The sequence below is a fragment of the Phoxinus phoxinus genome, assembly GCF_949152265.1.
Source record: "Phoxinus phoxinus genome assembly, chromosome: 14".
Classification (NCBI taxonomy): Eukaryota; Metazoa; Chordata; class Actinopteri; order Cypriniformes; family Leuciscidae; genus Phoxinus; species Phoxinus phoxinus.
This window is the reverse complement of record NC_136889.1, coordinates 27,313,447-27,337,477: the sequence shown is the minus strand read 5'-3', so window position 1 is coordinate 27,337,477 and position 24,031 is coordinate 27,313,447. Positions and strand designations below refer to the sequence as shown.

The window sequence follows — 24,031 nt, the reverse complement described above, 5'->3', positions numbered from 1 at the left end:
GCTCAACTCTTCCGAGCGACACGCATGCCCCGCGGTAATGGCTCCTGCTTAATTAGCGTAAGCATAGTGTCAGCGCCATCAGATCATATGCCTAATACTACACAGCTAGATGAACCGCTGTTCAACTGTATTCATTAAAGGTAAATGACTCCACTGAGAAGTGCCTCTATATGTCTGAATGCACCATTAAAGTGCCACCTTCAGATAATACATCATCATGGCATCATCAAACCGAAAATATGTTTAGCAATCCATCACAGCACTTATCCTCGGCAACCCCTACTTCAGGCACGGGTGTTCATTTTAATATTCATATTTTGTACTAGTCTTCTAATGATACTTGTCGAACAATTTTTGCGTTAGCTCAAAGTCAATTGAGCCTTAATGCCTTTCACATTCCATCACGTCTGCCATTGACTCATAAAATAGCATCTAGCATCATTAATTTTGCACGACGTACCTTGTAAGCTCAGTAAACGTGTTTACGGATCTCACCTCAAAACAAGATGGTGTTATCAGAAAATCTCCTGAAGTTCAGGTCATATTTCACCACAAAATCAAATCAAATAAATATGAATTTTGGATTGATGAAATTCAAGAGCCATCTGAGCATTATAATCCAAAAGTAATGTATGAGCAAATAAGATCTATAGATCAAAGGTTTGACTATATTCCAAAATGATAAGAAAGAGGGGGATATACAATAATAATTATATTAATTATAGATGACAAAATCTATAATTCTCTTTTTATTTATCTTATTTATTATTATTTATTACAAATAGCTTGGTGGATGCTCTCTGAAGTTAATATTTCCGAAACAGAATTGTTGATCAATCATTTTCTCCATACTGCAAAACAAGTTAACCTGGTTAGAAACAATTAGAGACATCAAACAGTAATAATCTTAAAGAAAACTGTAGCATTAGCATTCAAAAGCATTAAGAGTTTAAATTAATTTGAAAAGAGAATTGTCAAATAGAGCTGACTGGTAGTAAAATGTGATTTTATACAGAGCTATTTGCACAGCTACTTGTGGGCAGGACTGCTTTACAGTATTAAAGGGCACCTATTATGGAATTTTGAAATGTACCTTTCATGTAGTGTAACATAGATCTAAGTGAACAAAAACATCCTGCAAAGTTTGAAATATGAAAGTGCACCGTATATAAAGTTATTGTCTTTCAAAAGTAAGAGTCGACTGAGTCATTTTTATGAATCGTTAGAAGACTGAAGCAACGTCAACTTGTCAAGTTATTTGAATACGATACGCCCACTTATTGCGCTCCAAGGCCAGGGAAAACTTGAAAACGTCATGCCGACGAGATCCTCTGTTCTGAAGTGCGACTCAAAAGCAAACTTTTTTCATCTGCCCAAGGAGGAGCATTTGAAGACTAAGTGGCTACAATTCATATAACTATACCACAGAAGTATAGTCCGAGCCTTGTGCTTTGTTCGCGCCATTTTGAAGACGATTGCTTTTTAAATGCAATCAAACTTGGATTCGCGAGCCGGCTGATATTGAAGGAAGGTTCAGTTCCAAGTGTATTTGCATCAGCTTCCTCCTCCGTATCACAACCTGTAAGTGTTATTAATAATTATTGCTTTTATGTTTTATGTAGCATGCTTAATAATTATTTTGTTTGTTGTGTAAGCACCGTTTAGCTTCTAGGTCTTCAATGACAATTGTATTGAGATATGTGAAGTGTTTGTCGTTGTTTTCGGAGTTGTCTTAAAAAATTGAGTAATACCTCGTAGTAACGTAACTGCATTTTTTTTTTTTTGTAAAAACGTTATGTTTATGCATCGGGCTAATGCAAACAAAGACTGATTGTGCTTTTACAATATGAACTCTATGCTCGCTATCATAACATTAAATTCTTTATCTTATTTTTAGTTTTTTACTACAAACTACAAAGCAGTGGACTATAATCATTATTATAACACAATTTAATTGATAAAAGCATCATTGCACTCCGTGTTAAACAATAAGTATTATCTCTGTAAACACTGCTGGGTCATCTGACCAATCAACGCAGATTAGCGTCGCGTAAAGGAGGGGTTTGGAAAAATGAGTCGTTGAACGAATCATTTGGGAGTCGGTGAGCAAATCAGGTAAAAATAAATGCATATTATACGACAACAAAAGTGTTTTTTGTCATTGCATGCATGTAAAACTGTTGTTGGGGACTCCCTAAACAACATCAGGAACATTTTAAATGTCATAATAGGTGCCCTTTAACACACGAGAGCAACAAAGAAACATGAAGTAATGCAAAAAGTATGTGTCAAACATGAGTAACACGCAATACACATTCAACTAATACGCAATCACAGGTGTTTATTTCAGCCATTTAAAATATGCCACATTCAATCAAAATTTACAATGTGAGCTCTCCATATTAATAATGTAAGATTTAGTGTTTTAAGTCTTATTTTATCTAAAGCATTATACATTTTGAAGCTGTTTTTGATGCCAAATTAAATTTATTTTGTTAAATAATATTGTGTTTTGTTTTTTGTCCATCAAGTTCCATGAAATAAGATCTTTCATTTTAAATTATTGAATTCACTGGATCATCAAAACTTTAATATTTTTTTATATACAATTATATATAATATATATATATGTGCTATACAGACTATACCTAATTTAAGAAACAGAGATTGACAATGGATGTATTTGTGCAGTTTGAATAATTATATATATATATTTGTATTGTATATTAAATATATGTTATAACTTTTGTAAAAAACAATGTTTCCAATAGAAACTGTGCATTAGACAGTTGTCTCTTAACTCACTTGTTTCTTCCCACTGGAATGCAAAGGCAATTCTAAAGTATTTATCTTTAGTAACGCTCTTTGTGGACTGACAGCAATCTGTGTTAATTTCCCCCCTCAGGATGTTGATATATATGCACACAGTGCCTCAGAGGAGTGTTAAAAGTGCAGCAGAAATAAAGTCTCTTTTTTATCATAAAAACAGTTATTGCATTCTATTGCAACTCTAGGCCTTCTTAATACATTCTATTTCTTACTGCACCAGGAAAAAGGAAAATATTTTAACAGAACCAACATTCCAAACAGTATTAGAAATGCCAGGGCACAATTTTTACATAATAATAATAATAATAATTAAACTTTTATTTATGCAAGTATAAGTATTATAACTTTATTTTTATAAAATGGACTTAAACTGGTTGCTCGTCTGTGTGTAACCAATGGTTGGACAGACTTCTCGTGTCAGTTTTCATTTTATTCTGGAGACTGAACTCGCGCTCTGCTGCCACAATGTAGCGCACTTGCCACCAACTGGACAGGGGTGAGAATTACAGTTACAATTTACAATAGATCACCCTCAGTGTAATCTGTCAAAATGACAAACGGCCTTCAGATTTTTCCATTAGAAATATTCAGTCAATGACGGAAAATGTGTAGTTAATGCGACCTCTGGTTAAGGTACACCAGTGGCAACCCACCCCAGACAGCAGTTTCTACCCCAAACTGTTTTTTTTTTTTTGTTTTTTTTTACTGGATGTGAGCCACCATTCTCTTAGGCATCTCTGACGTTCACTCGACACTGCTTGAGTAGCTGATGCTATGGGAACTGTCTCGTCTCACTCTGAAAATTTTACGGTCTCGTGTATGGTCTCGCGGTCCAAACAAATCTTCTAGATTGTGCATTCGGAGGATTATGATGCTAAAAATCAGTTGAAACTAGGGCTGGGCAATAAAACGATAACGATAATTATCGCGATATAATTTTTCTCGATAAAACGATATCAAGAGTTCGATAAATGTTCGATAATGTTTTTGCGCCAAAAGCGGAACGAATCTCATTTGAACCGCGCGCGCCACACGGACCGTTTATCTTCTCGGCTCAAAGTCCAAACGGCAGCGCAGCGTGAGTTCACTAGAGCAGACGCGTTTACTCTGATCGGTCTCTGCCACGAGATCCAGTGAGAAGCGCTTAAATTCAGCGAGGAACACAAATGTCTCAGTGATTTAAACCAGTTTAAAGGCAGATGAAACAGCGCTGACGAACATGAGAAACACTGTGCGCAACAATACAGTCAGAAGCTTCTCCGTCTACACATTCCCATCATTTACCACGGATTTACTGTAACGTTAGCCTAGTAATATTAACTGCACCATGAAATCTGGGATATATATATTGAATTGTATAATAATATTAATGTAGACAATGTATTAAAGGACTAATGGAATATAATTAGTTTTTAATAATGTATTCAGGCTACTGGTTTTCATAAATACCATAGAAACCATAAAGTTAAATTTTATCTGTGGTTATCATGATCTAAATGCATGATGCTGGATGACCAATGGTTACTTTTAATAAAACTAAAGAATATTACATTTTACCAAATAAAAATAATGTTGTTACTTTTTTTTTTACAGATGTTAGGCTACTGTTTTTGTTAATGAACATAAATTGTATATAGTTAAATCTGCATCCTAACTCAAGCTAATACTACTGAAATAAAGATATTTATTTTAAGGAAAAATGACAAATGTTTGAATGTTCTACCTCGGATTTGTGAATGTTCACCTGTTTGGCAAGTGTTTGTCATGATATGTTCTGACAATAAAGAGTAGTTTAAAAACACAACGCTCTGGTTTCTACAGCTTTCACTTAGGAGTAAAAATCTGTCTTTAAACTTGAAATAAATAAAGATTTGACATTTATCGATAATTATCGATATCGACTGATATAAAAAAAAATATCGTGATATATTTTTTTGGCCATATCGCCCAGCCCTAGTTGAAACTGTCCTTATGTCTGTGGTCTCCCAGTTCCCCTCGCTGCCCTATCAGACAATAGCTTTGCAGGCAGTGTTTGCACACAATGGTACCAGTATTGTGGTTTAATGATCTACGACAAAATAGATCGAGCTTTGGTGGGCAAACTAAATTAATATTTAATTACTATTATAGTTTTTTCTCCCAAGAAATACGATTTTTTTAAAGCAAATTAACATTTGTCAAAATAGCTCAACTGTCATGGAATGGAATGCACAGAATTGTGGGATATCATAGGCAGCGAAGGATACATCAATGCTACCTTCAAAAATGTATCAGATGAAGGTATCTCAGGAGAGAGGAAGTGAAGCTATCATTTGATTCAGAACATGCCTTCCTACATTGGAATGCATCCTCCATAGGCAGAATTGTTCAGCTTTCGGACGCAGCCATAGTTTCTTTGCTTTGTGTTTGAAGCCAGCTGCCTGTATAAGTCTTCTGTAGCTCTGAGATTTTTGGAGTTATGTTTTGTTATTTTAAGGGTTGTCTCAATCGCAATCCTTTCAGCGCACTGAAACATGTAATCCCTAAAAAGACCCACAATGCAGCGTGAAAAACAGGGAGCATCGATGCCCTCTATGTTCCTTTAATGGTAGGTCTGAAGCGCAAAACTTAAATCATGTGAGGCAAATCACTACACATAACAACAAGCAATAGATATTTTTATAGTCCTTCACGTCTACTGCGATCTCAATATTCCGGCCAGTTAATAATACCTAGAATATCAAAATCGACTGCTGGCGGTAGATCCTTTTCCTACTTAGCACCAAAACTTTGGAACAGTCTTCCTACCATTGTCCGGGAAGCAGACACACTCTGTCAGTTCAAATCAAGACTAAAAACACATCTCTTCGGCCTAGCATACACATAACACATTATAGACTTATATAATTAGGCTGCATAGTTTACAAGCCGGGACCGGGACCGGGAACACTTCCCGTAAATCCTGATGTACTTGGTACATCATAATAAGGATGGCGTCTACGCTAATATTAGTCTCTCTGTCTATCCCGAGGTTTACTGCTGTCCACCGGAACCAGGCCGTATCCAGATCTGATGAAGGACCAGCGCCAGGACACGACGACGACGCCGCTGACCTGAAGTGTCAACCAGTCTCTCCTCCTCTCCACTCCGACTTCAACCAACCGGAACTGGACAAATACTCTGATTCATTCTGAACTTCATACACTGTTCACTCATTGGCCAGAGGAGAACTGGCCCCCGACTGAGCCTGGGTTCTCCCAAGGTTTTTTTCTCCATTCTGTCACCTGATGGAGTTTTGGTTCCTTGCCGCTGTTGCCTTACCTTCTGGCTTGCTTAGTTAGGGACATTTAATATTCAACAATATTATAGATCTGCCTTAAAGGTGGATGATGATGAAATTGTTTTTTTTTTTTTTTATTATTTTCATGTTATCACTGTGAAGCTGCTTTGATACAATCTGTATTGTAAAAAGCGCTATATAAATAAAGATGACTTGACTTGACTTGACTTAAAAATACAAACCATTATTTTATTATATTTCAAGGCAAGGCAAGGCAAGTTTATTTATATAGCACATTTCATACACAATGGTAATTCAAAGTGCTTTACATAGAAGAAATTAAAATAATCAAAAGAAATAAGAATAATTAAAACAGTTTAGAGTAAAAAAATAAAAATAAAATAAAATACAGTGCAAACAGTCGGACGAACAGTGGCACAGTGCTCATTCAGTAAATGCAATGTTAAACAGAAGTGTTTTGAGTCTGGATTTGAATGTGGCTACTGTAGGAGCACACCTGATCTCTTCTGGAAGCTGGTTCCAGCTGCGGCTGGCATAATAGCTAAAAGCGGACTCTCCTTGCTTTGAGTGAACCCTTGGTATTTCTAGTTGATGTGATCCTAATGATCTCAGTGATCTGTTGGGTTTATATTCAGTGAGCATATCTGCAATGTATTGAGGTCCTAGGCCATTAAATGATTTATATACCAGTAATAATACTTTAAAATCAATCCTAAATGTGACTGGGAGCCAGTGTAAAGACCTGAGGACTGGTGTGATATGTTCATATTTTCTGGTTCTGCTCAGGATCCTGGCGGCAGCGTTCTGTACGAGCTGCAACTGTCTTATGGTCTTTTTGGGAAGGCCAGTGAGGAGTCCATTACAATAATCCACCCTGCTGGTGATGAAAGCATGCACAATTTTCTCTAAGTCTTGACTGGAAACAAAGCATCTAATTCTTGCAATATTTTTTAGATGATAGTATGCCGATTTAGTTATTGCTTTGACATGACTACTAAAGCTAAGGTCTGACTCTAGAGACACACCAAGATTCCTGACTTGATTTTTAGTTGTTTGACCTCTAGAGTGAAGGTATGCGTTCACCTTGAGAACTTCATCTTTGTTTCCAAACGCAATGACTTCAGTTTTGTCTTTGTTTAACTGAAGAAAGTTTTGGCACATCCAGCTGTTTACTTCATCAATGCATTGGAACAGGGAGTCAATGGGGCTGTAATCGTTTGGCGATAGGGCTAAATAGATCTGTGTGTCGTCTGCATAGCTGTGGTAAGAGATTTGGTTCTTTCTCATTATTTGGCTCATTGGAAGCATGTACAGGTTGAATAGGAGTGGCGCAAGAATTGAGCCTTGAGGAACTCCGCATGTCATGGATGTCCACTCAGACTTATGGTCTCCTATACTCACATAATAACCTCTCGCTTCTAAGTATGACCTGAACCATTTTAGGACTATCCCAGAAAGACCCACCCAGTTTTCCAGCCTGTCAAGAAGTATGTTGTGATCAACAGTGTCAAATGCAGCACTGAGGTCGAGCAGTACCAACACTGATAATTTGCCTGTATCAGTATTTAAGCGAATATCGTTAATTATCTTTATGAGCGCTGTCTCTGTGCTGTGATGCGATCGGAAACCAGATTGAAAATTGTCAAAGTATCCATTCGAGCTTAAGAATTTGTTCAGCTGATTGAAAACAACTTTTTCAATGATCTTGCCAATGAAAGGAAGATTTGAGATCGGTCTATAATTGCTTAATATAGTCTTATCAAGATTACTCTTTTTTAGGAGGGGTTTGACAACTGCAGTTTTCAGGGAGTTTGGAAAACTTCCAGAGAGAAGTGAGGCATTTACCACTTCTAGCAGATCTGCTTCTAAGCTGTTTAACACACTTTTGAAGAAAGATGTGGGAAGAGCGTCAAGGGCGCAGGTTGATGTTTTAAGGTGCTGTACGGTTTCTTCCAAAATTTTGCCATCAATTTCTTTGAAATCAGACATAGTAACTACTTTCTCAGGTTGTGGTCTGATCTGTCTGACCCCAGTGCAACTCAGGGATGTGCTGATCACCTTTCTGATATTATTGATTTTCTCAGAGAAGAAAGAAGCGAACTCACTGCACTTGCTGTCTGAGAGCATTTCACTGGGAATCTGGCTCGGGGGGTTCGTTAATCTTTCTACAGTAGCAAAAAGAGTGCGTGTGTTGTTTAAGTTGCTGTTAATAATATTTGAGAAGAAAGTCTGTCTAGCTTTGCCTAGTTCCATATTGAAAGCATGGATGGTGTCTTTGTAGATGTTATAATGGACTACAAGTTTTGTCTTCCGCCACATGCGCTCTGCTTTTCTGCATTGTCTTTTCATATTTTGCACTGCTGTTGAGTTTCTCCATGGTGCCTTTTGTCTACCACTCTTCCTGACCTTCACAGGAGCAATATCATCAATTACACTTTTAACTTTTGAGTTAAAAGAATCAAGGAGAAAATCAACAGAGTCAGCAGATATGCTTGGTGTTAAAGATATAGCCTTCATAAATAGTACACTAGTGTTCTCATTTAAGCATCTCTTCTTGACAGACACAGATCTAGCTTCAATGGCAGGAGAGATCAATATATCAAAGAAAATACAGAAATGATCAGACAGTGCTACATCCTTAATAACAATCGATGAAATGTTTAGACCCTTACTGATAAGTAAATCTAGAGTGTGTCCACGATTGTGTGTCGGTCCATGTACATGCTGAGTCAGATCAAAAGTTTTTAAAACAGTTTTGATTTCTTTTGCCATATTGTTTTCTGCATTGTCTATGTGGATGTTGAAATCTCCGGCAATAGCAAAACAGTCAAACTCTGAGGAAATGGTTGATAACAGTTCTGTAAAATCCTCAGCAAAGGCTGAAGAGTATTTTGGAGGCCTGTAAACAATGATTAGTAAAATGCGTGGAGCACCTTTTAACACAATACCCAGATATTCAAAAGACGGGTAATTACCAAATGATATTTGCTTACATGGATAGACATCTTTAAAAAGAGCAGCTACTCCCCCACCTCTCCTACCCGTTCTGCAGACACTCATAAAAGTGAAGTTAGGAGGGGATGTTTCATTGAGGACAGTTGCACTGCAGTTGTCTTCTAGCCAAGTTTCATTTAGAAACATAAAATCCAGGTTGTATGTGGTTATTAAGTCATTGACTAGAAGTGATTTATTTTTAAGTGAGCAGATGTTTAAGAGTGCTAACTTTACAGTCTTACTTTTTGTCCGCACAGCAGTCTTAGTTTGGCGTGTAATAGGCACCAGATTAGATGGGTTTGCTGTACGGCTTTTGAAGGCCTTAGACTTTCTATCATGTAATCGAACAGCAATAGAGAAAGATACAGGCACACAGGGTTCCCGCTTGTTCTGTAAACATTTGAGAAAGTTACTGTTATCATAGCGGGGACCCGGCACATATCAATGAGAGCTGGTATCAGTTGTTTTTGGTTCACCTCGAGCAGAAGGAGGAGGGTGTGACCCCTGTCGTTGTGGCAGAGCCCGAAGAACTCTTGCAGGAGGAGGGGGAGGGCGAGCGGGGCCCGCTGGCTTTGGTGGTTTTGGGGCCTGCCGTTTTTTGGTTGATATCTGAGGGCTTGCAAAAGAGTGGGATAGTTTGGTTCCAGCATAGACCAGTTTTTCCATTCTCTCTGAGAAGCACAGAAGTGGAGATGCTGGAGATAGAGATAGCGTGTCTGGTGAGAGGGGCTGTTGTTCTGGTGTTATCGGAGGCTGTAATATGCTGTCCTGGTTTCCCTGGCTGTTTTCCAGGAAGTCGTCCTTGGGTGTTGAATCTTGGAGCAGTTCTAGTATGTCACAGTCTGTCTGTGGGCAGGGCTCAGCTGAGATTGTGTCCGTGAGCAGAAGTTGTTGTGGCTGAGTGGTGTTATCATTGTCCTTGTGTGACGTGTCAACCGCATGTCCATTCAGGTGCTGGAGTGAAGTCCTGTGGTCATTCATACTGTGTCCAGGTGTGTGTGTGCCATTCAGGTTGAGTGGATTGGCACACACTGCAGAAGGATGATTGAGGGAGAAGTAGATATTGTCCTTTAGCACTCTTGAACCAAGTTTGTTTGGGTGGTGTCCGTCCTGTTGGAACAGTTGCCTCTGACTCCAGAAAAGATTGAAGTTGTCAATGAAGTTCACTCCTTTTATATTGCAGGTTTTTTGGAGCCATGTATTAAGCCCAAGCAACCGTGAAAACCTGTTTGTTCCTCTTGCTGGGAGTGGGCCACTGATGAATGTTTGTACTTTCAGTCTTTTAAGTGTTTCAAGAAGTTCATTGAAATCCTTCTTAAGGAGTTCTGACTGCTCTTTATGAATATCATTTTTCCCCACATGAATGATGAGTCGATTTACAGTCTTATGTTTCATCAGAATGTTCTCAAGTTCCCTGTTTACATCAGAAATTGTTGCTTGTGGAAGGCAGCACGTAGTTGTATCCCTGCTACTAGTGTTTCGGATAATGGAGTCTCCTACTATCAGAGTCGTGTGCTCGGCTGTGCTCTGCGCTGAGTGCCGCTGTCTGCTCGACCTTGAGCGCAAGTTAGCATCAGTGTTAGCTACTGGCTTATTCAGTCTGTGTTCGATCACATTCATCACGTTTGGAGATTCCTCATTTACATTCATTAATACTTCAAATCTGTTCTCAAGATGTAAAGGCGGTGGTAGGAGACCAGTGTGTGCAATCCTTGTCAGAGCCGTATCTGGGGTAGAGGATGCTACTGCGGCAATATGTGATACTCGTGACAATCTGATGTCTCGAGTGCCTTTGGGTCTCGCTCCCTGTGTGTGCCATCGATTTGTAAGTCGATCGGCTTGTTTCTCTACACTCAGTATAGCCTGTTGAGGAGCAGTAGATTCATGGGGCTCACCTGCTGTATGCTGAGGGCGTCCATGACGGAGCTCTGTTGTGTGTTCCGTCTGGTTTGGTGGTCCCGCAAATAACTTTGTTTCAAGAACTGCAATCCTTTGTAAAAGTCTGTGGCAGTTAGTGCAGCAAGTAGATTCCAGAAGAGGCATTTTCTCTCATCCTTATGCAGTTGTGTTTTCTCTTCCCCGGAATGTAAGCTTTCAGTGGGAGGCTGGTCGAATAAAATAATTCAGCTTTTTTGTAGTAATCCAAGCGTTTGAGCACTGTGCTGATTTGCTGAGGTTAAAATTAGTTGATAAAAGAAGATAAAATATAAAAAATATAAAAGCGATAGAGCAAAGCGCGGAGCAGTAAGCAAGAGCGTCCGAACAGTAGCTGAGCATAAAGATACATTTCTACACTCTAAAAAATGCTGGGTTGTTTTAACCCAATTTTGGGTAAAATATGGACAAACCCAAACGTTGGGTTAAAAATGTAATTGAAAAATTTAACCCAATGGCTGGGTTTGTCCATATTTTACCCAAAATTGGGTTGAAACAACCCAGCATTTTTTAGAGTGTAGACAGGTAATGAACATAATCTAGATAACATTTATAATATATTATATCTTGCACGCGTATGTAACAAGCAAAGTATGTATCATAATATACTTTAAATAACATTACAAGTAATCAGAACAATATCAGCTGTTGTTCATAAATACCAGCAGTGATGCCCCCGGAAATAGAGTCATCAGTGTTCCAATGTGTAGTGAGCCAGCGTCCTGTAATGTCCTAGTGCCCGAATTCGTGTACACAATATCCTGATTCACGAGCTTGTGAGCTAGGGAGCTGATTGAGATGTACCCTTAGACTCAGTTGAACTATACTTTTCAGAAATGTTGACACATTAGCATACCATAGTGCCACTGTCATGTGGATACAGAGCTCCAACCCCAATTAAACACACCTGAACCAGCAAATCGTTTGCTGCGTCCCAATTCGCCTACTTGTACTCCGCCCTAAAAGTATGTACTCTTTTTGTGAAGAAAAAGTATATACTTTTGAGTGTGTAGCAAAAGAGTAGGCAAGCTTTGGGACATACTACTTCGCCATCTTTAACCGACAGATCTGTCGCGTGCATCCTGTCACCATAAACTGCCCTGTCAATCATCTTGTCACAGTTAAAATCTTCCATTCAATCGAATTTAATTTCCTACCGTTTCGGAGAGAAATCTAGTAGCACGTTCATCTGCCAGTCGTGGGTCTTTTATGCGGAGACTCTCCTCATGTGTTTGCAATTTGAATGTAATGATGCATTTAAAAGTTAATGGCTAAACGTATCTTTACAAAAGTTCACAATGCTGCTGCAGATGCAATATAATGTAGACAACATTGAAAAAAAATTTTTTTCGTCAGGTTAGATACTGATAATTAATCACTCAAACCCCTTAATCTAAACCTATCTACATAACCGCCAGACTCGCCCGTCCTCCATGTCTGTAGGTTTTTTTAACCCTTTTCACTCGTGTTTGTAGTTCTAACCAAATCCTCGTCCAACGCACATTGGGTTGTGGGCAATATTAGCCGTTAAGAGTGCGCATCGATCTGCACTTCGGATTCTGAAAGAAAAGGCCCCTCCGGGGTAATTGTTAAGCACTGCAACCATCACCACATCGCTCCATCATGGAGCATGTCGAGGAATTGAGGGCCCGCATCGAAGAGGTTATGCCCATGGTAAGAACACCTGCAGCAAGCCCAGCGTGCCCAGCAGCAAGTGTATGATAGATTGGCCCAGGCCCAGCCGGGAGACCGAGTCCTTTTGCTCATTTCATGTGTCATATTGAAGTTTCTTTGCCACTTGGAAGAGCCCATACACAGTGGTGGAACAAGTTGGATAGGTCAACTACCAGGTGCGGCAGCAGGGACGGAGACGAACGGAGCAAATCTATCACATCAATCTAATGAAAGCGTAGGTGGAACCAAGCCCATACAGGCTGGCTGCCCGGTCCACGAACCAACCCCCATCCTCTCTTTCAGTGAACAGCTAATGCCGACCCAACTCCAGAAACTGGTTCAAGAGTTCACGGAGGTGTTCTCCGAGAACACGGGTCGCACTAACATAGTTACCCATTATATTCGCACTCCAACAGGAACCATTGTTCGGCAGCGGCCTTACAGAGTCCCTGAAGCTCGCTGACAGGCGATAGAGGAGGAGGTTTAACAGATGCATAAACTGGGGGTTATTGAAGAGTCTCACAGCCCATGGTTCAGCCCCATCATTATGGTTCTAAAGCCAGATGGCACCTTCTGGTTCTATATCGACTTCAGGAAACTCAACGAAGTCTCCACCTTTGACGGATACCCTGTGCCTCGAGTGGATGAACTTATCAAGAGGCTGGGAAGGGCCTGATTCATCTCCAAGTTAGATTTAACAAAAGGATATTAGCAAGTGCCACTGACAGCTGCAGCAAGGGAAAATACCACCTTTAGTACTTCAGGCGGCCAGTGGTATTATCAGGTTCTTCTTTTTGGCCTGCATGGGGCATCAGCAACTTTCCAGCGAATGATAGATATCCTTTTGTGGCCTCACCGGGCCTCTGCCGCTGCCTATATTGATGTCGTTATCCACTCTGAGAGCTGGGATGAACATCTGTAACGTCTCTGGAAGGTGCTATTAGATCTCCGAAAGGCTGAACTGACTGCCAACCTGAGGAAGTGCCATCTCGGACTCTCCTACGCACGATACACCTGGGGTTCCAAATAGGTTGAGGACTCATCCGTCAACAGGAGAAGGTGGTAATGGCTGTACGGCAATACCCTCGCACTACGGGCAAGACCCAGGTACGTGCTTTCCTCCGGCTGGCAGGTTATTATTGATGTTTTATCCCCCACTTCTCCTATATAGCCAGTCCATTAACAAACCTGACCAGGAAGAGACAGCCTGAGAAGATCCAGTGGAGTGCAGAGACAGAGAAAGCCTTTTCCACCCTGAAGCAAGCTATCATCTCGGAACCAGTCCTACATGCCCTGGACTTCTGACAGTCATTCTTTCCTCAAACGGACGCGTCGGAGACCAGGCTGGGGGCTGTCCTTTCCCAACAGTTCGGTGAGGAGGAACACCCAGACATGTACTCACCGGCCCAGAAACAAGGTATGCAGCCCAGGAACGTGAAGCCCTCGTCATAAAGTGGGCAGTCCTGTAGCTTCGATACTATCTTCCCATCAACAGCCCATCAAAATACAGAATCAACATACACAACTGCCAAATTTTCTAGATATTGTAATCATTATGATCACAACTTGTAAAAATTGCTTTAATAAGATCATTGTTTCTGCCTAAATGTTGTCAGCTAACTGAATGATTTGTATTATCTTAGAACTGTACATTTCTGACATACATTAACACAGTCACCTCTGATAACAGATTATGCTAAACTGTAATGTAGAAACATGCATTTTCTGTAAAGCTGCTTTGAAACGATTTGTATTGTGAAAAGCACTATAAAAAAATAAATATGAACTGAATTAAATTTTCTCATCTGCCTTTTAAGTCACAGAAGGATGAGAGACTGCACAGGATTTGTCTTGTTTAGATTTACGTCGATTGCACAAGCCAGTGGCATAAATCTGGTCAGTTGTTTAATTGTTTTTGGTAGGGCTTGCGGCTACAAAGCAAAGGATGTTGGATGAGACCTTTCTGACTCTCTGTGGTCATAAAAAAAACAGGATGTCCTTCGAAAAAAAGAGTAGGGTAACTACCGGGATCCTGGCCAAATTTGCACATTGGCCTCTTCCCCTCATGGCCTCCTAATCATCCACATATACTGATTGGCTTCATCACTCGGTCTCCTCTCCACCAATAAGCTGGTGTGTGGTGGGAGTTTTTGCGTTTTATGGCTGCCGTCGCATCATCCAGGTGGATGCTACACATTGATGGTGGTTGAAGAGATTCCCCCTTCCATATGTAAAGTGATTTGAGTACCAAAAAGCGCTATATAAATGTAACAAATTATTAATTATTTCTAGGACTGCTCAGGTGTTATCTAAGGGAGCATGTTTTGAAGATATGTGTGTGGCGGAAGGCAGACTTTTATCATAGGACACTTATGAATAGGGCACGAAACTCTGCGTAGCCTACAATATTCCTTCATTTCTGGGATTTCGTGGGAACTTCCTTATGAAGTGCTAGTGATGCAGTGCCCTGAGGAGTGCCGTGGCGTAAGGGATGTTCCCATAGTATCAGCTACTGACACAGTGTCTTGTTCCTATTCAGGGAACCAGGGTTATATGTAACATAGACATTTAATTTTTTTTGTAAATGTGGTCAACTTTTACTCTAACCCTAAATTGCATGCTGACTATTTTTGCTACATTGAGGAAAGCAATTTTCACACAACACTGAATGTATTCTTTGCTTTGATAAATTTGCTTTGATAAACGTGTTTTTTAAAGAAAACCGTATAATAAATACAATTTATAAAAAAAAGATTAAATCAGTCGGTCTGCTAAAAATAACTACCTTACACATGTGCAATGTTTGCTCTCTGCTTTACGTCGCTACTTACGGTGTCATACTGTTATGTATGGGATGGGTTACATTTCCTAGTCCATGAGTCCATTTGTCTTTATGTAAATCATTAATCATAATCAACCACTGACACTTAAAAGCATTCTACATCTACAGTATCCATTTCCACTGGGCCTGTGCACTTTGTTTTTGTTTCTCTTATTAATCTCTTAATCCATTTGACACTTGAAGCTCCAAAATTCAGACCAATACATCCTTCTAACAGCTTTATCCAGGAAACATAAATTGACCCTTGACTGCTTCAAGAACTGCATTTGTGCTCATATTATACATTTCTAATAAGAATTTCACAAGAGTCTCTTCTTTAGCTGCATCTGACAGGCACTAGATCCACTGTCAATTATATAGGATGGTGTTCTGTAATTTATATTTCAAGAAAGTGCAGTCATAAGAAATTATAATAAAGCACTTCCTGTCTCCTGTGTGAGGGTATTCATGGGCTCTGAGTATTTGACACAGTGCCTCCACTCATGGAAAAACTGAGAGAAACACCTTTAACAATTGCCATCCATATATTTTACAAACAAAACAAAAAGCCATAAAAATGCATGTGACCATTATGTGACCATGTACATATGGCCAAAACAAAGGCATCATAAAACTATCATGACAGGAAGTATGGAGCATAGGCCTTACCTCATCTTCAGGTTGCCCGGCTGTGGTTGTCCATCATAGATGGAGACAATGTCAAAGTCCTCCTCCAGAGCGAAGGTGTGGAATGACAACTGTATCCTATTCCGCTCTCCAGTGACTATGATCCATGTACAGTTGGCATAGTTTGGGTAGCCGTGGGGAAAGCCAGGACTCTCTATAGTTCCATTGAGACCTTGTATCAGGCCTCCACAAGTCTGACCTAAGGACACAAAAACAGGAATTTACCTCCATTTGTCATTGCATATTTTCTGCATTTGCAAACTCTTTAGCTGTATGTGTATATCTGCTAACATGTTTAATCAAATTATAAAAAGTTAGAAGGTTCAATGTGCAGGTCATTGCTATACCATATGTGTACTTTTGGACCTAGTATCCTAAGTATATTCTTTTATTGTATAGATTTTTTTTGGCAATAAGTAGGCCTACTCTTTTTAAAAGTATGCTAAAGTTTACATATTTTCCACAAGTGTACACCTTGTACAACAGATCATAGAGAAACAACTTTCCTTATGGTTGGCTTCACTTTTTTTACCTTTCCCTATATTCCGGTATATACTATATATTCCCTATATCCCTTAGGCCTATACTACATAATATGTAAGTTTAAATTGGTTATGAATACAGTTCATGTCAAAGATAATATGGGACAAGCTCAGTGTAGAATGTGTGATGCAAAGTTGCCAAAGCTAGTAATCATGATGTGGTCAGTCCTGGCGTTTCTCAGAAGAAAAACGCCAAAATCCATTCCCCAATTAATCATTTAGTGTGATGAGTTATATTATATGTTACATTACTTTTTCATACAAAGATGTGTTTTGGAGATATATCAAATACAATATGTGCCCTTTTCCACTTTGTTCAGTAAAATGTATTTATTTATCAATGTAATGTTCGTTGTTGTTGTGTTCTAACAATTGAGTATCAGACTAATTCTTATCCAAACGCATAAATAAATTAGCCAAAATATGAAATTAATAGAAATGTACAGTACAAATAAAAAAATGAAGATAAAAATAAATAAAAAGGAACATGCAAGGGTTGGTTTTGTATAGAACATTCAAATGTAGTGCCACAAATTGTAAGTAGAGGTAGAGGTACCGCTAGTTGGAATTCAAACTATACCCAAGTAAAAGGAGGCCATGCCATGCAAGTATTTTCAGAGCACGCTGAGTCGCTGAGACTAACACACAGCATCAAAAAAGCGATTGGCTTCATTAAAGGTGTAGGTGTATAAAGCTCAATAATCAGAGATTATATCATTGTCCTTTCAACCTCTCCTGTTTTTCTGCTGAAAGCAAAATAAGGCAAAATCGTTCCACCCTCAGTCAGGCACCATTAGCAAACGTTAAATAATGTTTGTGAGTGTATCTGCATATAGATGTTGTCATTGATTTCAATTTACTCTTGTTTTGATTCCTCAGCAGGGCTTTGTGTCAAACTCAAGTCATGCATAGCTGATTACGGCTGGTAAAGTACACACTTTTGTAGACCTCAGTAAAGCCAAATGACTCTGACAAGATGGGAATGAAGCAAGCTGGACTCTTAAGGAAGTGACATATGAATGAATGTAGGCCTGTGCTGATACAAATCTGTTAAATAATCTGTTAAAATGTTTCTAACAATGTTTAAATCTAGAAAAATCTGCTATTTTAACCAGTGTAACGGCCCGTGTAATTACGTCACCTGACAATGACGTCAAATCCGGTTTTGCTTCCGTAGAAACCATGGAAACACCAAAGAAGCTTTAATTTATTATGCGTTTTATTAGACAGGTGACCAACTGTTTGGATAACTTTATCAGCAGAAAATCTACTGTGTCAAGTGGCTAACATAGCATAATGAGAAAGAACTTTGTTTGTAGTAACAGTAGAGAGTAATACAGCACTTTTTCCACCGTAGAATATATATTTTCAAATTAATAATTGCATGCTGTTTATAAAATAAACATGAGCAACAAAACGAAACGAAAAGGTAGCGGCCGACTGCGGCATATATGCTAAATAAAAACAGCAATGCCAAATGTCTCAGGCTCTTGGTCCCGCCCAGCTTCATACCACAGTACGATTATTAAACATTTAATAGCCTACATTAGCACATTGATCCATGAACATAATTTTTGTCTAAATCCCCCATCAGATTGCTTTCAATCGGCTGTGGAGGTGAAGACAACAACTCCCATGATTTCACACTTATTCAAGGCGTCATCAAGCTACGCCTTTGTTATTGTTATGAATAATCAACCTTTCTGAACAGTATATAAGCTCCGGCACGAGATCCAGCGTCCTTACGCTGGAAACGGGATAACAGAGACTGGTCGATTACACTTGAATTACTTCTAAATGTTTATTTTTTTTTACTTCTAATATTTGTTAAATGAGCTTAAATGTAGGCAATATGTGTCAAAACTATAAGAAATATGCTATACTGTAAAAAAAAAATATAGAAAATAAAGGAATTATCATTCAAACCAGTGGTGTGGAGTATTTTAAAAAAGTTTAGAGGATTGAAGTTAATCCGTAATCATTCATGTGTGTGTGAAGTTAAAAAAATAAAAATAAGCTAGTGTTATAGTAAAAATGAATCAACCCAATATGCTGGGTTAAATAAACAACCCAATTTGCTGGATAAAATGAACCCGAGGTGTGTTCTGTCCTATATTCACCCAGCCCTTGGGTTTAAAAACCCCAAATTAGGTTGTTTTTAACCCAGTGTTTTTTAGAGTGTCAAATTGATTGGAGATGTGTTTTACAGTATTCTCTACTTTATTTTTCAAGGTAATAGATGAAAAAAATTAATGCTTAGGCATTTACTCAATTCATAAGGTATATTTCAATGATTTCACACTTTAAAAAAAATTACTCAGCATTTTTAAGTAGTTTAATAATTAAAGTTTTTAGAGTGCAATCGACATCAGACTCCACCAAAGACAATACATCAGCAAGATCACCAGATGTTGAGTAGATGACAACATTAGCTAAATTAGCTATGATTAAGCAGTACGAACATTCGAATGGAGGCTCAGAACAAGGATTTGAAAACAGCAGGGTGAAATAAAGCAGGTGTTTCTATACAAGCAGATTTCAGAGTGAAAAAGTTGACAGTACACAGATGGGATGTGGCGTCTCTGTGAAATGTTGACACTCATTGAGCATACAAAATATGGCTAAAGATGAGAACAATTTATCTCAGCCATCTGTAAGTTATGGCATTTCCATTCAGTTTAGGCCGTATATGAATTACTATATATAGCATCTACTGTATAAATGGACAATTCTGTAGTGATGTTCAAGCATTTGGGCCAGTAGGAATTTGTTGTAACCTTATATATACAGGTCATAAGTCATTACAAGTGGAGTCAGGCTTTAAGTTGAAATGAACAGTTGTTACATTTTAAAAAAAATGAAAAAAATGTGTAATGAAAAAAAATATTTTAAACTATCCATGTGGACTATTTTATCTACGCTTTCATATTTTCTGTCCTTCTCTTTTCTTCTTTTTATTTAAATTATTTATTCATTAAGTTTCATACAATTGAAAAAATTGCACTATGATAACAAAATCAAATAAACAAAGGGCCTAATTCATGAAACATGAGCAGTACAACTTCCCACTTAGGTACACTAAGTTCCAAATGGTCAGCCTTGTCAGTGGTTATGTTCACCCCTGGGCACAGTGTCTTGTAGGGGCCCCTCTTAGGCAGGCCAAATGTATAGTTTGTCCAAGTACATTTTAATTTGGCATTAACAGTTTTACTGACTTAAAATGAACTTTGTTGTAAGTAAAGTTCATATATGATCGTTCTTTTCTATAGGATTTTGTAAAACTATGTTGGGTGGACTTCTGTCCCTCTAGGGGGGTTCAGGGGCATGCTCCCCCACAAGAAAATTTGGTACATTTTAAGGTAAAATGCATCAATCTGGTGCACTGAGAGTTCAAAATGAAGAGCTTAAGAAAAGAGTGGAGTGAACATAAATAGGGGGTCTGACACATGTTCTGGCGCATGCGTTAGCTGTGACGGCACTGTCGGTGCGTTTGTCTGTGTTCTGTTTGAGTTTTTATTTTATTTTCTGAGTGTACTATCAAGCTTCAATCGGCTTTAAAAAAAAAGCATTGACTTGTACCTGGACATTAAAGAGGGCTCAAACATCTTTTATAGTCTCCATCTACATTACATTATCACTGGTGTTTTAGGATGCCAAACAATTATTATAATAATGAATTATATAATTATTCTTATGACGTAAAATCTATATAGCCTATAAATGTACTGTATAAATGAAAATTAATATTTCAAAAGTATATTTTACATTAAACTATAGTATAGGAAAATTACAATACTTTTGTCCTAATGTCTTCAGTTGCAAGAAATAAACCCTTGAGCTTTTATTTGAGAAAACACCAGATCACCATGCTGATCAATCAATCACGCAGCACAAACAGAATGCCTATATAGGCTACTTAATTAAAGTCTTGTGCTGTTTTATAAAGGCACAAAGCCATATCACGGTTTCGATTTTAGTTCGTTGGCAAAATATAATGCTAGACCTTTATGTTAGGCTATAGATTTTACATCTCATATGTGTTGGGAAAAGGGAGAAGAGCGAGTTCGGCAAAAGGTGGATTCGAACTCGGGTCGAACGCGACAAAAGCTACTTTCAAGCACCTCACTCACACCCAACGACATGCCACTGTAGCCATTTAGTGGCGGGCGTCTTTTTGCTAAAAAAATTCCGTTATCGGAAATGTAAAAAAATAATAATAATAATAATGTATCCGGGCTTGACTATCTGGGGTAACATTTAGTCACTACTGTCGGCGACAGGCTGTCTCGTCTGCAAACTACGTTTCACAACCAAACACACGCGATAAGGAAATAACGCAAGATCACGCGTGCGTGTGACTGGAGTTCTCGTGCAAGACTGAAATTGTTATTAAAAATTATAACCTGCAAGAAGATTTGTGATCAAAATTGTCTGTGCGCTGATTTAATGGCAGCTGCCTCACAGGTGATATCACTGGGCTTACTTCATATGATACCGTTTCAGTGATAGGTTGACAGTAGTGGAATGTGTCTCTGCATAATAAGGGTTATGTCTGACCTGGTGGGTGCTATCTTAATAAGGGTGCTGTCTGACCAGCTAGCAATGGAAACAACCCCAGTTACTGACTCAAGTGTTTTGTTGACCACAGTATGTTGCCACAAAACGATTACAACATGCCTTGTTAGTAGGCTGGAGCAGTTTTTCAAGGTCGCCCATCCTAAGGGCAATCATCTCATGAGGCATATAAATAGCCTGGAGATGATGGCAGTTGTTGGCTTTGATACACTTCCTCCCGGGCATCCATGATGTCATGTGAGTGTCATGATAGACAACATGTTGGTTGTCTCATTTTAAAATGTGGTCAAATCTGTCGTGATAATATCTTGTCTCAGGGGGGAATGCATTTGTACTCCTTGGGGTTTGCTTTTGGTGCACAATACGTTTCTTTTGATGAGGTTGGTGGGATATGGGAGCAGATCTAATTTTGAGGCACGGGTTGAGCTCCGGAGAATGGAGGTCTACTTGTATGCTTTCCTGCCAATAATAAGTCTGCAACCCTGTTTCCAAGGGTGCGAAAAGATGATCCTCTCTTAAGGCGGGGATACACTGTGCGATGTCTGCGATTTCAGCAAGGTACCTACTCACATAGCACGAGTAGATCGCATGCGATGTAATGCCAAAGCTCAGGATTTATGTGCTCACACTATACGGTCCGAACGTCGAGCTGCTCACACTATACGTGTGAAATATGCGCGAATCAGCTCGATAAACCCTGTGCCGGGTTGCGCCCATAGACTATACCATGTATCCAGAGTGAGATATTGTATTAAATTATTATTAGTATGATTGTAGGGAAGGCCTAGGCTACTTTTATTATTAAATTGATAGGATATTATAATTAATTACTAAATCACAATAATTACATAGCACATCACCGCATAACCAACGCGCTGTGAGAATGCGTCGATTACAATGAATTATAGGCATATAATTAAATTATTAACAGTCTATAATATGTCCGAACACTGCAATAATTAGTTATCAATGAAAATTAAAAACATTTATTTCAAATGCATTGTTTAACAAATTAATAAAAGAGGCACGGTGTAGATATCGCAGATGGCTTAAGACGTGGGTAATGGTTAATCCAGTTTACAACACGAACTAGAGGTAACAGTAATTTGTAGATAGTTTGAGCTACAGAACTTAAAGATCTCCCTCTTCTCGTTTTTTTTTTTGTTTTGTTTTGTTTTTGTTTGTTTGTTGTTGCAGATGAAATGGTTAAACTTCTATTTTCGTGCAGGCGCAGTGTGGGAAAAAACACTGAGTTTAGGGCAATGAGTTCATAGCTCTGCTTCAACTGTGCGATATAGTCACGAGGAGCGACCAAAATTTCTAACATGCCAGAAATTCATCCGACCATCCGATTGCCGGTCGGGAGATGTTAATCGCCTCTCGTTTCTTCCTGTACACTGCACGACAAACGACGCACGACAAAGCTGAAATTCTGCTCAAATTCTGACGAAAATCGCACAGTGTATGCCCGCCTTTAGTAGAAACATTTAGTCTTTGAACTGGGCTCTTTAACTGGTCCTGCTTTGATAGCAAAGGTTGCCGAGACCATTTTAAATAAAAGAGCTCCCTTGACAAGGAGGCTTTTTGCTTTTAAGTGTGACTTTTTGCGTCTTTGTGCAGAGAACACAGTTTGGATCCTGTTCACTGCCCTGTTTGTTCAATAATGTTGTTTCTTCAGAAGAATTTCTCTGCAGGTGTGTCTTGTCTACAACTAGTATGTGACGGCGATTGCTGCTGAACATGCACAGGCTGGTGGTGTTTCTTCAGAGCGACATTCACTTGTTTCCAATTGTATGAATGGGACAAGACGGCTTAGGCTTTTTTGTCCTAAGCTGCACAATTCATTGACTTACTGAAATTGTGGTACCGCAAATCGATTATTTAAAACTATAACATGCTTTCATAGCGTCTCTTATTCTGTTAAAGTTTAACCAGCATGGTTGTTGTTCAAGACCATGATGTTGCTTGTTAATTTGGTGTTCAAATTGCTGGATGTTTTTCATTTCGGTTAATTTTGATCAATTTTTATTTTTTTCTTCCCGGTGTGCTTTGCAGTGCTTTGATGTCTCCTTTCTAAAAGGTTACCGGTAATAATTAAATAAAATAACAGTTATTTATATAATGAGATTACAATGTGGTGATAAGCTTTGAAAATAATAAATCAAAACTATCACTGTTTTTTTTTTTTTCCTAGAGAAAAATAACATGAGTTTATCATTGATTTGAGTGCTGCACTTTCACCACAACTCCTATTATAATCAATGACACTGTCTGCACTGCTCAATGGATTCCTTATTTACATTGTGTCTACACTACATTCATTAGATTGCAAAAAATTGCATTGCAATGATGAGATAATTTAATTTGTGCGTTTAACAGACAAAACTGTGATCGGCTTTTAATTCTGTAATCAAAATATTTCACTGTTAGTTTATCTTGACAACTGTATTAGTAAAAACGTAGTAAATATTTTTGCATGAGTTCCACATGTAATACTTATTTAATTTGCAAAGATGTTACCCAATCATAGCAGTAGGTCTTGTAAAATTATATAAAATACTACTAACATTATAAGTGCAACTCAGGAAACTTCATACAATAATACAAATTGCAGTCCATTGTATTATTGCATTTCTGCAGAAAAAAAAAACGTATTTATTATATAGCTTCTTTAGCTTCTTCTACATACCTGTA

General features: G+C 38.6%; 1 protein-coding gene across 1 annotated transcript in view; it reads right to left on the bottom strand.

The window, feature by feature from the left end:
* LOC307010858 (CUB and sushi domain-containing protein 1) overlaps positions 1 to 24,031 on the bottom strand; it is a 605,591-nt gene that overhangs the window by 435,379 nt on the left and 146,181 nt on the right. The window contains exon 2 of the mRNA XM_079635929.1: positions 16,203 to 16,419. Coding sequence (XP_079492055.1) covers positions 16,203 to 16,419 — 217 coding nt within the window. The remainder of the gene's footprint in view (positions 1 to 16,202; positions 16,420 to 24,031) is intronic.